Source organism: Temnothorax nylanderi, unplaced genomic scaffold, assembly GCF_030848795.1.
Source record: "Temnothorax nylanderi isolate EJ_2023f unplaced genomic scaffold, tnyl_v1.0 TNYL_tig0074_pilon, whole genome shotgun sequence".
Taxonomy (NCBI): Eukaryota; Metazoa; Arthropoda; class Insecta; order Hymenoptera; family Formicidae; genus Temnothorax; species Temnothorax nylanderi.
The window spans coordinates 39,149-52,250 of NW_027249136.1; the positions used below are offsets into that span (position 1 = coordinate 39,149).

The 13,102-nt window shown below is 36.0% G+C and overlaps 3 protein-coding genes across 8 annotated transcripts; 1 reads left to right on the top strand and 2 right to left on the bottom strand.

The window, feature by feature from the left end:
- Positions 1-963: 963 nt before the first annotated feature.
- LOC139774093 (START domain-containing protein 10-like) lies at positions 964-5,508 on the bottom strand. Of its 6 annotated transcripts, none has more exons than XM_071709060.1 (8): positions 4,530-5,508; positions 4,324-4,380; positions 4,072-4,241; positions 3,845-3,992; positions 3,603-3,755; positions 3,357-3,481; positions 3,147-3,269; positions 964-3,014 (listed from the first exon to the last, which is right to left on the bottom strand). In XM_071709060.1, the coding sequence occupies exons 1-8, from the start codon at positions 4,537-4,539 to the stop codon at positions 2,910-2,912; spliced, it is 891 nt and encodes a 296-aa protein (XP_071565161.1). In that variant the 5' UTR covers positions 4,540-5,508; the 3' UTR covers positions 964-2,909. The 6 variants fall into 6 exon arrangements, with proteins under 6 accessions (XP_071565161.1, XP_071565162.1, XP_071565165.1 ...); XM_071709061.1 differs by having other exon boundaries at positions 4,534-5,506; XM_071709064.1 differs by having other exon boundaries at positions 4,361-4,380; positions 4,534-5,505.
- Positions 5,509-5,670: 162 nt separating this feature from the next.
- LOC139774095 (succinate dehydrogenase assembly factor 2, mitochondrial-like) lies at positions 5,671-7,369 on the top strand. Its single transcript, XM_071709067.1, has 3 exons — positions 5,671-5,843; positions 5,921-6,072; positions 6,401-7,369. Exons 1-3 carry the CDS (start codon positions 5,808-5,810, stop codon positions 6,669-6,671), a joined length of 459 nt encoding a protein of 152 aa, XP_071565168.1. The 5' UTR covers positions 5,671-5,807; the 3' UTR covers positions 6,672-7,369.
- Positions 6,945-13,086, bottom strand: LOC139774087 (uncharacterized). The gene is made up of 15 exons (XM_071709038.1): positions 12,812-13,086; positions 12,504-12,645; positions 11,724-12,371; positions 10,861-11,605; positions 10,675-10,782; positions 10,393-10,565; positions 10,011-10,232; positions 9,514-9,875; positions 9,172-9,430; positions 8,689-9,072; positions 8,443-8,593; positions 8,162-8,349; positions 7,654-7,978; positions 7,411-7,585; positions 6,945-7,330 (listed from the first exon to the last, which is right to left on the bottom strand). The coding sequence occupies exons 1-15, from the start codon at positions 12,919-12,921 to the stop codon at positions 7,186-7,188; spliced, it is 4,137 nt and encodes a 1,378-aa protein (XP_071565139.1). The 5' UTR covers positions 12,922-13,086; the 3' UTR covers positions 6,945-7,185.
- Between the last annotated feature and the right edge of the window lie 16 nt (positions 13,087-13,102).

The following is a 13,102-nucleotide window of genomic DNA, read 5'->3' on the forward strand; positions in this document are numbered from 1 at the left end:
CGCACGTCGCATTATCCACTTAGAATTTATATATCATATGTACACATATATACGCGAGTATCCTCTAATATACTTAACAAATAAAATACGTAAGACGTATCTTTTGCCGTCCCGTCCACCATCGCGCGTCGGATTCATGTTTCGCACATAAATCTAGTATATATATGTCGTTGATATAAAACTAGTGGTCATTGTTGGATTTGATTGTTAACTCTTGCAAAATTTAAAATTTGTGATACCATATATTATACGATCTCTCGTTGCGCCACTACAAATTTCGCCATTCTCGACGACACGCAAGAGAGCGAACAAGTCTTTACCCTTCTTCCTTTCTTTCTCGACTCTTTCTGATTTCAAATAGGTACAAAAAGACTTAATTGGTCTCGTTGTCAGACCGCAATATCCGTTATCCTTTTCTCGTGACGATGCACACGATAGCACGACAACCCAAGTAACACAGCGCAGTCAAAATAACATTATTTTGGCGTCATATTGACCCAATATTACTTAAAAATGATATCATTTTGACTGCGATGTGTTACTTTTGGAAAGTACAGGTTTATGCTTGTTTTCTCGAAACTCCGCGCCACAAGGATTCACATCATCTACTTACCAATAGTCAACGGTAGATAATAGATAATATCCAATGTCCAATATAAGTAATCCAGTGTCCATGTAATGTAACGAATGGTATATAAGTGATACTCGGATCCTAAGAATGTAGCGATAACGCGTGCGCGGTAATTTGTACATATCGTCGCACGTAGATATATGTGCCTAATGTATACCGTTCCATTATCATCCATGCAGGTGCTGTTTAAACACGCACGCGTTTGCGCACACCAGGCCGAAAAGTATAATTCCAAAAATATGTTCGAGGTAACGTGTGCGATAATCGGCGATAAAAGAAGAGGAGGACCGAGAGGAGACCGCGTCGGTAGACAAGTAATTAGATGTATAATATATTCATAAGATAAGATTATGTATTCAAGAGAATTATAATGATCAATACTACCTCATTAATATTCAAATACTCGCCGCCCGCGAATTATGAAAACCTATAATAAAGGAAATACGAGATTGTGAAGCGAATTTTGTTACACCGTTTGCTTCCCTAGCGGAAAACCTGGCCGATGACACATATTTTAGTCGATGATATACATATTTCATTTCATTGCCATTTCACGGGAAAAAAAGCTAGACGATAAAAATTAAATATAGATACCGTTAAATGTGCGATCAAATTTCGTCTTGTTATCGTTGTTTGCGGGCTCGCTTTTCAAAATCCTTTATAACAGAGTCCAATCTTGCTCTCGACCGTTTCCTTCACTTTGCATTATCCAATACTGTACTTGACTCTATGAGAATAACCTCTCTTCTCTGTATATATAATAATTATTTAAATAAAGCCCGTTTGAAAACGTTTTATTGTGAACTTTACAAAGTAATCGATTACGCCCTATAAATATTTATTGCGTTATCTTATATATTTTCCGAAGACCGAAGAAATGTAAAAATTAAGATTTGACGTATACACATATCTATATCAAGTTTCAGCCTTACGGTATATCTAAATTTCTAGGCCGTCTCGTTATTAGTTGGTTAGTAATTAATTAAATTAGCACATATCCATTTGTATAGTGAAATGTACCGTACAAAGTATTTCGAAAAATTACCATCTTTTTTGGCTTACTCTCTCCCCTATCTGCGCACCTTTCAAATCCGATTTGCCCGAATCTTTTGTTTTTGCGGTATCGATCGAAACTTTAACGCGAAACGTTGTTCCTTTTTTTACCTTCTTAATACACCGTTCAAGTTTGACGCCCGGTCTTACAAAACTCTCTCTCACATATTTACTATACCTAAAATCAGGAGACTATGAAAGAAATGTGGTACCATTTATCACTTATACTCGTATTTGTTCGTACGCCTTATTGGCACACTTGCCAAAAGAAGCGGGTAAACAATTATAAACATTGCGAATAAAACTCATTTAAAATGACAATTAGAGAATCGGTCGCGAGTTATGTGTGCGTATATGTATACTCGAATTTATCGATATTAAGCTACTTGTTCGTTTTACGTTAAAATTGTAACATTTAGGCATCTGTGTATAGAAAAAAAAATGCCTATCCGGTTTTTTATATAACGAACATGTCCTTTGCAACAACGTTCTTTCATCGTGTTCCGCTTTGACGGAAATGCTAGCGTTGAATCTTCCGATTGTTATCGAAGCATTTGAAAACTTCTTACCAACTACACTCATTACTGTCATTACATTCTTTGATACTACAAAAAGTTGCAATTACTTCGTGTATGTATGTATATATATAATTTTGTTTTAAGAATTAGTAATATATGTATAATAAGTAACAATAACGTATACAATGTCCACAATATAGAAGATAGATCAGATGGTTATCTCAAGGCATACGCGTATGTCGCGTATCTCGCACTGTGATATAAATTATAAAAAGAGTTTTAAGTATATACCTTCCATATTGTGCGGCATCTTCTTATTATACTTGTATTTGCGCGCTTTAACAATACCAACGACAAACCTGGCTTGAAATTAGTGCCTAATGCAAAGCAGGCCACCGATAGTTTTCTTATTGACGTTTACATACAGCCGTGTCCGCGCATAAGGCGATTTCACACGTATGATAACTGTGTGGGGCCTTAACTTTTAACGTTATATATATTAAATGTTACGTTATGTGTAATTAAAATTTATCATGTAAGAAATATCCAAATCGAACTTAATAATTGTACAAATTGTCCGTTACGTTTTATCTGTAATACTGCAAGTTGCAACTAAAACTTTCCATTATACTGTTTTTATTATTCCAGTCACTATTATCCCCTACTTACCTAAAAATCCTCATGTCTCTCTATTATATCGCTATAAATTAATCGCTATCCATTGGGACAGATTCTTTAATCAAACTTTCCTTTAAATCAGATTCATCTACATAATTATATTTTGAATTCTTCTCTTCTGCAGATTTTACGCACTGAAACGAATTAATAATACACGATATATATATATATATCAAATAATACTGAAAGGAATAAAGTTAAAATTTTAATTAAAGAAATAAAATAAAACACGAAAACTTGTACAAAAACTGTAAGCTATTCCTTACTTCTTCGATACGTATTCTAGGTGCCATTATTTGCTCAGGATAATGCCAAGGCTTAAAATTTGGATTATTGAGTACTTTCCAGCTTGGGTAGCCCACAGAGGCTTTATGCAATCTTTTTACCATCTGCAAAGTATAGCTTTGTAAACAAATGTTACATTTATTTGTTCGATACTTAATACTGCTTAATAATATTTTTCATAAGAACCTCACTTTAGGGGCAAATATTTGCGTAACTTTATTAACGAGCCACACAGGTAATTTGCCATGTGGGTCTGTGTGCGATACGTAACCCAACTCGGAACCGTCTCCATTGCGCGAAGGCCTTACAATATAGCCTTAAATATAATAATACTTTTGGACACATACGAAAGATGGTATAACGTATATTAAATGTGTGTAAGTTATATGCATAGGCGCGCATAAAACGCGTTTTGACTTGCTTCCTAGTATTTTTACCTGTGAGGTAAGACGTTGCTCGTACAAAGTGTTTCCTAGGTGGGTAATCTTTGTGATAAACGGAATGATTCAATATCAATTGTTCTATCCCGGTATCTAACCAAGATCGTTGCAGGACAAAGTCTCTATTTTTTAACGGAGACGGACATGCCACTGAAAATTTGTACAACGGTGTTAAGCATAAAGCAAGATATGGCCGATATAAAAATTAAAACTCAAAGATTCATAAACGTTATACTCACTGGAATAATAACCAATATCGTTGTTTGGATTAAAAAACCCTATATCTTTCGATTCGATCATATGAGTGTCCCAAACTTTTCTATATTCAGGATCGTGTAAAACGTCGTACAGGGTTTCTGGTGAAATATCGGGGAAACGCGTTCTAATCTGTTTGACGTGAGTTAAGCTCGTTTTCAGTCTCGATCAAAGAATAAACGTCATTTGCCAATGAAGAGAGAACACTTACCTTCACCATTCTAAAACTAATTCCTGGGACGGATTTTGTCCAAACAGATAGATCAGGCTTGTTATAATCTAATTTCCAGTTGTTATTATCGTCATACAACTGCTTCAATTTCTCAAAATCTTTATCTTCCGCAATTTTGACAACGCCAATATCCATTGTAATAGAGTAGTCTGCATATCAACGGAAGGATAGTATTATCATTTTTTGTGTGTTTATTCAATTTCTAATAATTCTGTAAATCTACACACATACAATCTCGCATATTATTTAAAGGTAGAAGAATACTAACGATTCTTCCTTCTGTTCCATCTGCAAGAAAAGATTACTCTCCTATGATATATTGTTATTATATTCTCAGAGGTTTAAATAACTAAAGTGAAAGAGAGGAAGAGGAGAGGGAAGGGAAGGAAAGAAAAAAAAATTAGAAAGAGAGAAAGAAGACACAAGAGGACACATACATACATGCATGCTCTTCTACTGAAAGTCCATGACTTGCTCGTTCGTGGCCCCCGAGAACGAGTCAGTGATAATCAAGTCATATCACAGGTTTAAAAAGCTCGTTATCGCCGGATGACAAAGAAGACTCGAGATAATTGAATCTTGAGAAAGCTGAAAAGCTCTCGAGCATGTCCCGCCAACGACGAGCTACGGTGATGATGCGCGTTACTTCCAGTTCCAGATGACACATACGAGCTAATGCTAAACGTGTCGCGGACGACATCGAGAACGGTTTATGCGACAGATCTTGTATGTCTCGATCTCGACACAACGACTACGGCAACATCCTTTTGGCCAATGCTGATATTGCTGATCTTTTCACGACGATCAGCGATCAGCGATCAGCGATCAGCCCGAGGCCCGACGTACGTTGAATGTACGTAGAAACGCGATCGTTTTATCGTTGTTTAGGGTTTACCAGGTTTACTCGACGACTGTGACAACGGTAACGACAGCTCACAGCTGCATACTCGTTACTCTCGTTACCGCCTGTCATCAGATCACGATCACGGCATTCACGGCGAGGATTTGAGATTCGATGTTAGATGCCCCGTCACCCGTCACCGTCGTGATTCTCTCTCTCTCTCAACTCTTTCAAGCCGTTTGACAACTTTAACACATTTGCAGTTTGCATTTGCACACATTTTGGAGCATTTGGCAGTGGCGCATTTGGCACATCGATATGATCGATATCGATATTATCGATAGTCGGCTTATTTTTTATTGCTGCACTTTTTTCATTGCACTAATGACTAGACTCTACTCTACACAGAGCCTACATCCAACTACAACTTTTAATTCCGTTCTCGCTCTCGCTAAATTTCAAACTTATCCCACTCACTGAAATACATGCTAACTCGAACCTGGAACCTGGAACTGCACTAAAATAGCGCCTGGGCTCTGGGCTTGCCTGATCTGATGGTTGCCTCATCAGTTGCCTGTGCGAAATGGTGCGAACTGCGAACTGCGAAGCGCGAATCGCACAAAGTGCACGCGCACACGCGCAGCGCAATCTCTATCTCGATTGACTCGATTCTCGAATCTCGATGGATAAGTCGCGTGGTAGTCGTCGTGGTTTGCTCTTTGCTCGTGGTTTTGATTTTCGATTGGTCTCGATTGATCTCGATTATATTCTGGTAATAGCAATTAGCAATTAGCAATTACAGCAATCACTAGGTTAAGGTTAAGGTTAAGGTTAAGGGGTTACTTGCACGAAGAGAGTTACTCTCACATACCGCATGATGAATATTATGCGCAATCGTGTCATATCCCGGGTAAGTTTGAGGATACTGAACAATGGATAAAGCTTTCTATTGAATCAACGTAATGAGACATAAAAATTATACCTCAGATCAGACCGCTTGTACTTGCGAGAGATGTGTCGGTAAGTTGCTGCAGGCGGAAAGATGATTTTCAAGATTTGATTCATCCAGAAGGTCGGGAACCTGGCATTCCACGTTACGCGGAACGCGAAGGAGAGAATACAAATCTCAAAAGAGCACGGTATCGTTCGCACAGTATCGTTTTCTTACAATGAACGAATAATCCGATCCCAATGATAGTCCAAAGTAGCATACTTGTTTCGCGAGGCAACTCGCGTTGCACTTCTTCTTCTTCTTTGTGGTATATGGTGTTGTATACTTAAGTAATTAACTGTAGTTGAATTAACGTTTAATTAGTCATACTTTGTAGTTAATCAGTCAGAATCATCCTTTATCCGTGGACACGTAAACGTCTGTGTGTGTGTGTGTGTGTGTGTGAATAAAATTTTTCATTACACTAATTGTAAGAGTGAGAGACGGGATTCACACTCTGTTTCGTGCCATTTCAGATTGACATATCAATCTCGTAAACGTGGGATGTTGGAGAATGGTCTGCTTCTTAGCACCTTTGCAAACAAGTATTTGAATACGTTCGATGACAATCAATTAAGACTATATGATCGACTTATAAATTTACCATCCAACGACTGGGATATATTCTATTGGGCGACTGGTGTTAAACCGACTCCACCTGAATTTGACAATCAAGTGATGGACTTGCTGAAAAAACATATTCAGAATGAAGATCGACAAACCAGGATAATGCAACCAGATCTATAAATAATATATATCGTATAGCAAATATAATAGTAAGACAACCCCCAACTCGTATAGCTCGGCTAGTAATCTAAGCTCTGATATAAACTTGACAAGTGTTGAAAAATTACAAATTATGACGCATAAAATAGTAAATAATTAAAAGCATATGTTGTCGTTTGAAACAAATCTAATATCATTCCGTTATTGTACACTCCGTTGAATTGATTAGACGACGATAAAGATATATATTTTATTTATCCAATTAGGGAAATTTTTTTAACGAAATCATCAACATTGGTCTCAAAAATTATTTTATTACAAAAGTTTTTATCTTACATACATGTCGTCTGATGATTATACTTTGAATTCAAATAGAATTTTGCGAGTGTTTATAAAAAATTGTTTCATTCGATATAATGACTAAAACGCCATATAGAGAGCCATTTTTCGGATAGCGCCCAAGATATGTACAGGGATCGTATCTATGCACTATCGCAAACGCCGTAATCATTTATAATAAACAGAAAAAAATCAATTAGGTAATGTTCATGTATCTGTTGGGATTTGCGAGATATTGTTTTGTTTGACTGAAACTCGCAAGTCCTACCATCTTTTTTGTAGTGTTTAATTTTGTTGAACCTCTCGATGAGCTTTTCGACGAACCTTTTCCCCTCCACGCACTGTAAATAACGGAAAAAAAATAAAATATGTACATATAATTGTGTGATTTTTTTTCCCTAACGTACAACTATTACATTACCTTGAGCCACCCCGTTTATACTTTTTATTAGTACTGTTAGATCTATTGCCAATCTTTCGTTTCTTGCCACGATTGCTAGTACCACTACTGGTGCAAGAGTAGTTGGAATTATTGTCATCCCAAGTATTATCGTCCGTATCGCTGTTCTGTTCTTCATCGTTCTCGTTCAACAGTACTAAAAATAATGGAATAATCAATACGGTCAAGTACTACTTTATGTTATATCATACGCGAGTATCGTACCTGTTCTTTCTGCCGCGTATTTCTGCGTAATGTTTAAAAGAGCTTTGCCATATTTAACAAAGTTAGCCTTAGTAACGTGTGGTATTTGTAACATGGCTTCTTCGGTTTCCGGTAAACGCTGGCTCATAGCTCTGACAGCTACCATATTCATAATAGAAGAAGCAGAAACATCCAATGTACTAGCGATTTCCCTTATTATTGTCATCAATTCGGCATAGCAACGATCTTGCAATTCTTTTACAATGCCATCAAGTTTCTTTGTAACTGTTGAAACTGTAGCTACGCCACTTGTAGATTTATTCGATTGTCTCGTTGGAATTTGTACCTGTTCGGGATAAAGTAAAACACAACGCATGAAAGGCAAATAATGGATGAAATAATGTCTCCCATCTCCTACATGTACACACACATACAACATGACGTATTACTACATCTAAAATATCTAAAATGCACCATAAGCTTATTCAATTATATTTTGCATTCTGAATATCCTATTAAGAATAAATACCTTTATATCTTTTTTTGTCATGAGTTCACTCGCTTTTGGTCCAATTTTTACATATGCGCAGGCAATCTCGTTATTAATATACATATTTTCTTGTAAATATTCTTGCAATACCATATAGTGCAAAAGGCGTTCTATGTCACTTTTGTTCCATGATTTACCGCGACCATATAAAGGATGTTTCGTAAGACCTATAAAAAAAAAAGAGAATTATTTAATTGTATAAATTGATGTGAATACCAACTCAATTTTTCTACTATTATATACATAACGCGAGTATAAACCTGATTCTCTAATCTTTTTCAGATCACTGCCCTTAAAAATATCTGTTAAGAATACTAGTGTAAGCTTGCAATTCTTCCTATTGTTAATATCTCGTACAGCTTTCATAATCTCTTTTGCATCTTCGGTAACGTCCAACATTGTAATCTCGCCCTAAAATTATTAATTAGTATTAATCTCAGTCAGTCAACTATATTTTTGCTGTGACAATTCTTCATCTTCTAATCTAATCTATATAATGTACCTACCTTGCATCTGCAATTATCACACGCAGTTATTTTATTCGCGATACATTGTTGCCTATCAAATATTTCTCCAAAATAATTAAGCTGTAGCGATCTACGGCAATCTGTAGTATTTTCACAGAATGCTACCATTTTAAACAAATTATCCATGTGGGTACTGATAACTTGTGGATTTGGATTATCCAATTGAAGCATTTTTCTGATTCTGTGCATGTCTGCATAATGATAAAATAAAATGCAATCTGCTATCTCACCGTCACGACCAGCGCGACCACTTTCCTGATAATAGCCTTCTATAGACTTTGGTAAGGCTGCATGTATCACAAAGCGTACGTTTGGTTTATCAATGCCCATTCCAAAGGCTATAGTCGCACATATAACATGTACCTGAAAAACGTGTATGTATATGTATATGCGATATAATTTTATATTATACATATTTGCGTATGCGTATGCGCACGCGCGCAGATATTGTAATAAATATACTTCATCGGCAATCCATTTTCCTTGATAGTTAGTTCTTTGACCATCTGGGAGTCCTGCATGATAACTCAACGCTTTAATGCCGTTTTTCGTCATATGCGCAGCATAATCGTCACAATCCTTGCGCGATAAACAGTACACGATGCCACAAGTGTTTTTAAATTTTGTCTTTATCATAGCCACAACTTCATCGGAACAATTTTTTCCCTTCTTCGATATTATGCTGTATCTTAAATTAGGTCTATTGAAACTCGACATAAACCTTAAAAAAAGTAACCATATATATATATATATATATATATATATTCAACGCACACATACACACACGCACATATATATACATACCACTTTGGATTAGTCATACCCAATTGATGCAAAATATCTGTTCTAACACGCGGTGTAGCTGTTGCGGTTAAAGCCATTGTTGGCACTTTGGGATAATTGTCTCTGAGACATCTTAATCTTTTATAATCCGGTCTGAAATCGTGACCCCATTGACTGACGCAGTGAGCTTCGTCAATGACGAATCTCGCCAACAATTCTCTCTCGTATAAAATAGTCAGAGTATTACAGAATTTTTGCGAGGCAGAGATTTTCTCCGGTGTTACGTATAATATTTTGAGAGCGGGTTCTTTTTTGGAAAGTTCCCTATATATCGCTGTTGCTTGACTATCCGTTATAGAGCTGGATAAATGAGTCGCGGGAATCTGCAAATTTTTTAACCAAGACTGAAGAGTGATATGACGCAATAGTATACGCTTCTATAATGTAAATGTGTACTTAATATTACATTGTTTCTCTGATTATGTATCTATCTAACATGTAATAATACTTGATCTTACATCGAGTGAGGTAAGTTTTTGAACTTGGTCTAAAATAAGACTCTTCAATGGTGAGATAACAACTGTTAATCCAATACTTAAAAGGGCAGGCAATTGATAACAAAGGGACTTTCCACCTCCGGTCGGCATTAAAACGAAACCATCGAAGCCCAAAAGCGTTGCGTTAATAGCTTGCAACTGATTTGGCCTAAACGTATATAAACCGAATCTCTGCCGAAATATCTAAAATCAAGAAACATAATTAATGCACAATATTATATGTTCTCACGCAATTGGTCCAACATGTAATTCGAGTGTGTATAAATTATTTAATATTTATACATGTATGACGGCATTATACACACTCGCCTAACGAATAAAAATTACCAAATACTTTACGTACCTTTAACATTTCTCGCGAATGTGAATACGTTAAACCATCGAATTCTCCACTGACACCGTCGTTTTTATAATTACCGGTAAATTTTCCATATTCTACGCTATCTTTTTCGATTTTTGATTTTACTTCATCGTCATTGTACGTCCTCGTCTGTGCCATGTTACTCTGTGGCCACTCTATAGATGGGATTAAAATAAGCATTATTTATCATATTATCAGCATAAATGTGTAAACGAAAAAAGGTTTACACATTATATATATATATATATATATATAAACTCGCACCTGTAAAATCGTCACTTGTATTTATATTACAATTTTCTCCTAAAGCTGGGAATTGTTCGAAATCTTGTGTCAAGGTTTCAACTTTTGCGATAAATCTTTGACAGGTGCCTATAAAATATTTTTTCATTAAGAACTCAAAGCAGAAAAAGTTAGTGATTTATTTGTCATTTGTCACACTTTTGTTACCTGGGCTATCTGGAGTGTCCAAGACGACATTTCCTTGCATATTTTTTTCATTACTTGACGGCGTTTTAATACTATCGTTAAATGTAAGATCCTTTACGAAAACACAATCGGAATCCACTGAAGAATTCATTGTCTTAGATGACATTTGTTGGTCCTTTTCCCACATTTCTGCTATTGTTTTAGAAACTTCACTGCCTAATACCGTTTTGATAGGTCTTTTCAATTGAAAAGTACTCTTCTTATTTGAAACTGTAGTTTCAGGTGGCTTAACTGCTGCTGCCATAGGTTCCATGTCGTTATCGTGCTCCTTTGCATCAATATACGATTCCATAGTTACGCTTGCCGAGTCTCGACGAAAGGGTGCGCGAGTACATTTGGATACCGAGGTACATGATGCGTCAAAATTGTCACGGTCATTTATCGTCGAGCGAGTCTCAGACATGCGTGAAATTGGTGTTTCAATTGATTTTGACGATGCAGACCCACCAGGTGTCTCCGGAGACTCATATACATTCTTTTCATCTTCCTTTTGTAATTTTGATAATTTTGTTTGTACTAAACGTAATTTAGCTTTTATATGTCGACGCAGACCTTGCAACTTTCCGAAAGAGACTGGATCAAATTTTGGAAATTGTTCCAGTACCGGTAATGGGATTGACTCGAGTGCGTTACAAAATTTCTCAAGAATTTCAATTTGAAGTTTCTTTAAATCTTCGCGTCTTTCGAGCAATTTGTCTTCGGTAACCTATACGGATAAAATAGATGGAATGGAGAAAGTGAGAAAGTGAGATAAGAAATAAATAGGTCGAATTTAAACATTTCACATACGCACGCAAAATATCAAGTTATGATATGAAACTTACAGGTATTGTGGACATTACTGGTTTCTGTTGAATAAATTCAATCCATGAACCTAATTGTTTGTTCAAACCTAAATCTTTCAGATTTAATCTAATGTCAGGGCCATCCCAATTTTTTCTCGGCAATCTCTTGCCGTTATACTTTGAGCTAGGGCTATCGGTATCGGAATCTGAAATTATAGTATCTTTCCCTTGTTTATTGGGTATTATATTGTATTTTTTAGGAGTCCATAAATGCTCATCTTCATTTTTAGACATAATGTCATTGTCGTCGTTAAGCATTTCTTTATTTCCCACCAATAATGTTGTACTACTAGAAGAGGAATGTTGACTGTTGCACTTGGCATAATGATCATTTTGTGAAACAACAACTCGCATCTTCTCATCATCTTCTTCCATTTCCGTTCTATTTGGATATTGATTTAAACGTAAGCGTCTTCTAACATCCTTCTTGTCTTCCTCGCTGTCAGAAGACTCGGAGATGACACAAGTTTTCACGTAATCGCTATTCTTTCGTGATACATTTGAACATCCAGATTCTTTTTCAGTTCTCTCTTCCTTCGCTATTGAATTTTTAACACGATACGATTCCATTGCACTTGGTTGTGTTTTAAGCGGACTTTTGCTCGAGTCTGAAGTGTCTGAATTATCCTGTGGTTTAAAATATTGAAATCATACAAATTGTTTTTTTTTTTTTCGTAATAAATCATAGATATTTTGTAAATCGTAACCCTGAAACGTAACCCTGCATTGTTTTATCAAATAAAACTTACGAAATCTTACAAGATTTATTATCGTGTCTATCGTTATTGAGTCTCCAGCTATCCTCTTTTCTTTATTAAAACACATATTACTCGATAGTTGATTATTTGAATCCACATTTGAATCAGCTTCTTCTTCTGTCTCCACTACTGACTTTGGCGTACTAAAAAGAAAAAAAAATCAATCCTTAATTTTAGAAATATAAACATGAGACATATTGCAGTCGCAAAATTCAAATATATTGAGATGTGTCGGCGTGCGTGTGTGTGTGTTACGCATTTATTTTATTTATTTAGGCATTTATACAAAATGGACTAAATCTTTTCTACCTAGTCCGAAATAACGGCGGAATAACATTTTTCTTCGTTGTCTTTGCCAAAAATCCCACTATCGTAGATTGGCTGCTATTCTTTTGACCAAGTACCATCTTTCTTGACATTGTCAAGCATAAGTTTTAAACAATTACAAGCAGTTTGCTAAACACGTTTGTCTCACTCAAATACTTTCAAATATTCTGTTAAATTGAAACAATCCTTATCCTCAGAACTCATAACAGAGAGAAACACCGAAAGCATTAGCACCCCCGAGAGAACTCTAGGTATATATCGTATATCTAGACA

Bases quoted from the DNA above. Each gene is read 5' to 3' on its own strand.
- LOC139774093 (XM_071709060.1), bottom strand. The intron at 3,993-4,071 runs GTAAGTGTTCTC...CACGTCAAACAG, and splicing joins TTAGTTTTAGAATGGTGAAG to ATTAGAACGCGTTTCCCCGA. The intron at 3,270-3,356 runs GTGAGGTTCTTA...TATACTTTGCAG, and splicing joins CGCAAATATTTGCCCCTAAA to ATGGTAAAAAGATTGCATAA.
- LOC139774095 (XM_071709067.1), top strand. From the start codon at position 5,808: ATGATGAATATTATGCGCAATCGTGTCATATCCCGG. The intron at 5,844-5,920 runs GTAAGTTTGAGG...ATTATACCTCAG, and splicing joins GCAATCGTGTCATATCCCGG to ATCAGACCGCTTGTACTTGC. The intron at 6,073-6,400 runs GTATCGTTCGCA...GTGCCATTTCAG, and splicing joins ACAAATCTCAAAAGAGCACG to ATTGACATATCAATCTCGTA.
- LOC139774087 (XM_071709038.1), bottom strand. From the start codon at position 12,921: ATGTCAAGAAAGATGGTACTTGGTCAAAAGAATAGCAGCCAATCTACG. The intron at 12,372-12,503 runs GTAAGATTTCGT...TTTAAACCACAG, and splicing joins TAGACACGATAATAAATCTT to GATAATTCAGACACTTCAGA. The intron at 7,979-8,161 runs GTATTTATTCTT...TATCCCGAACAG, and splicing joins TGACAAAAAAAGATATAAAG to GTACAAATTCCAACGAGACA.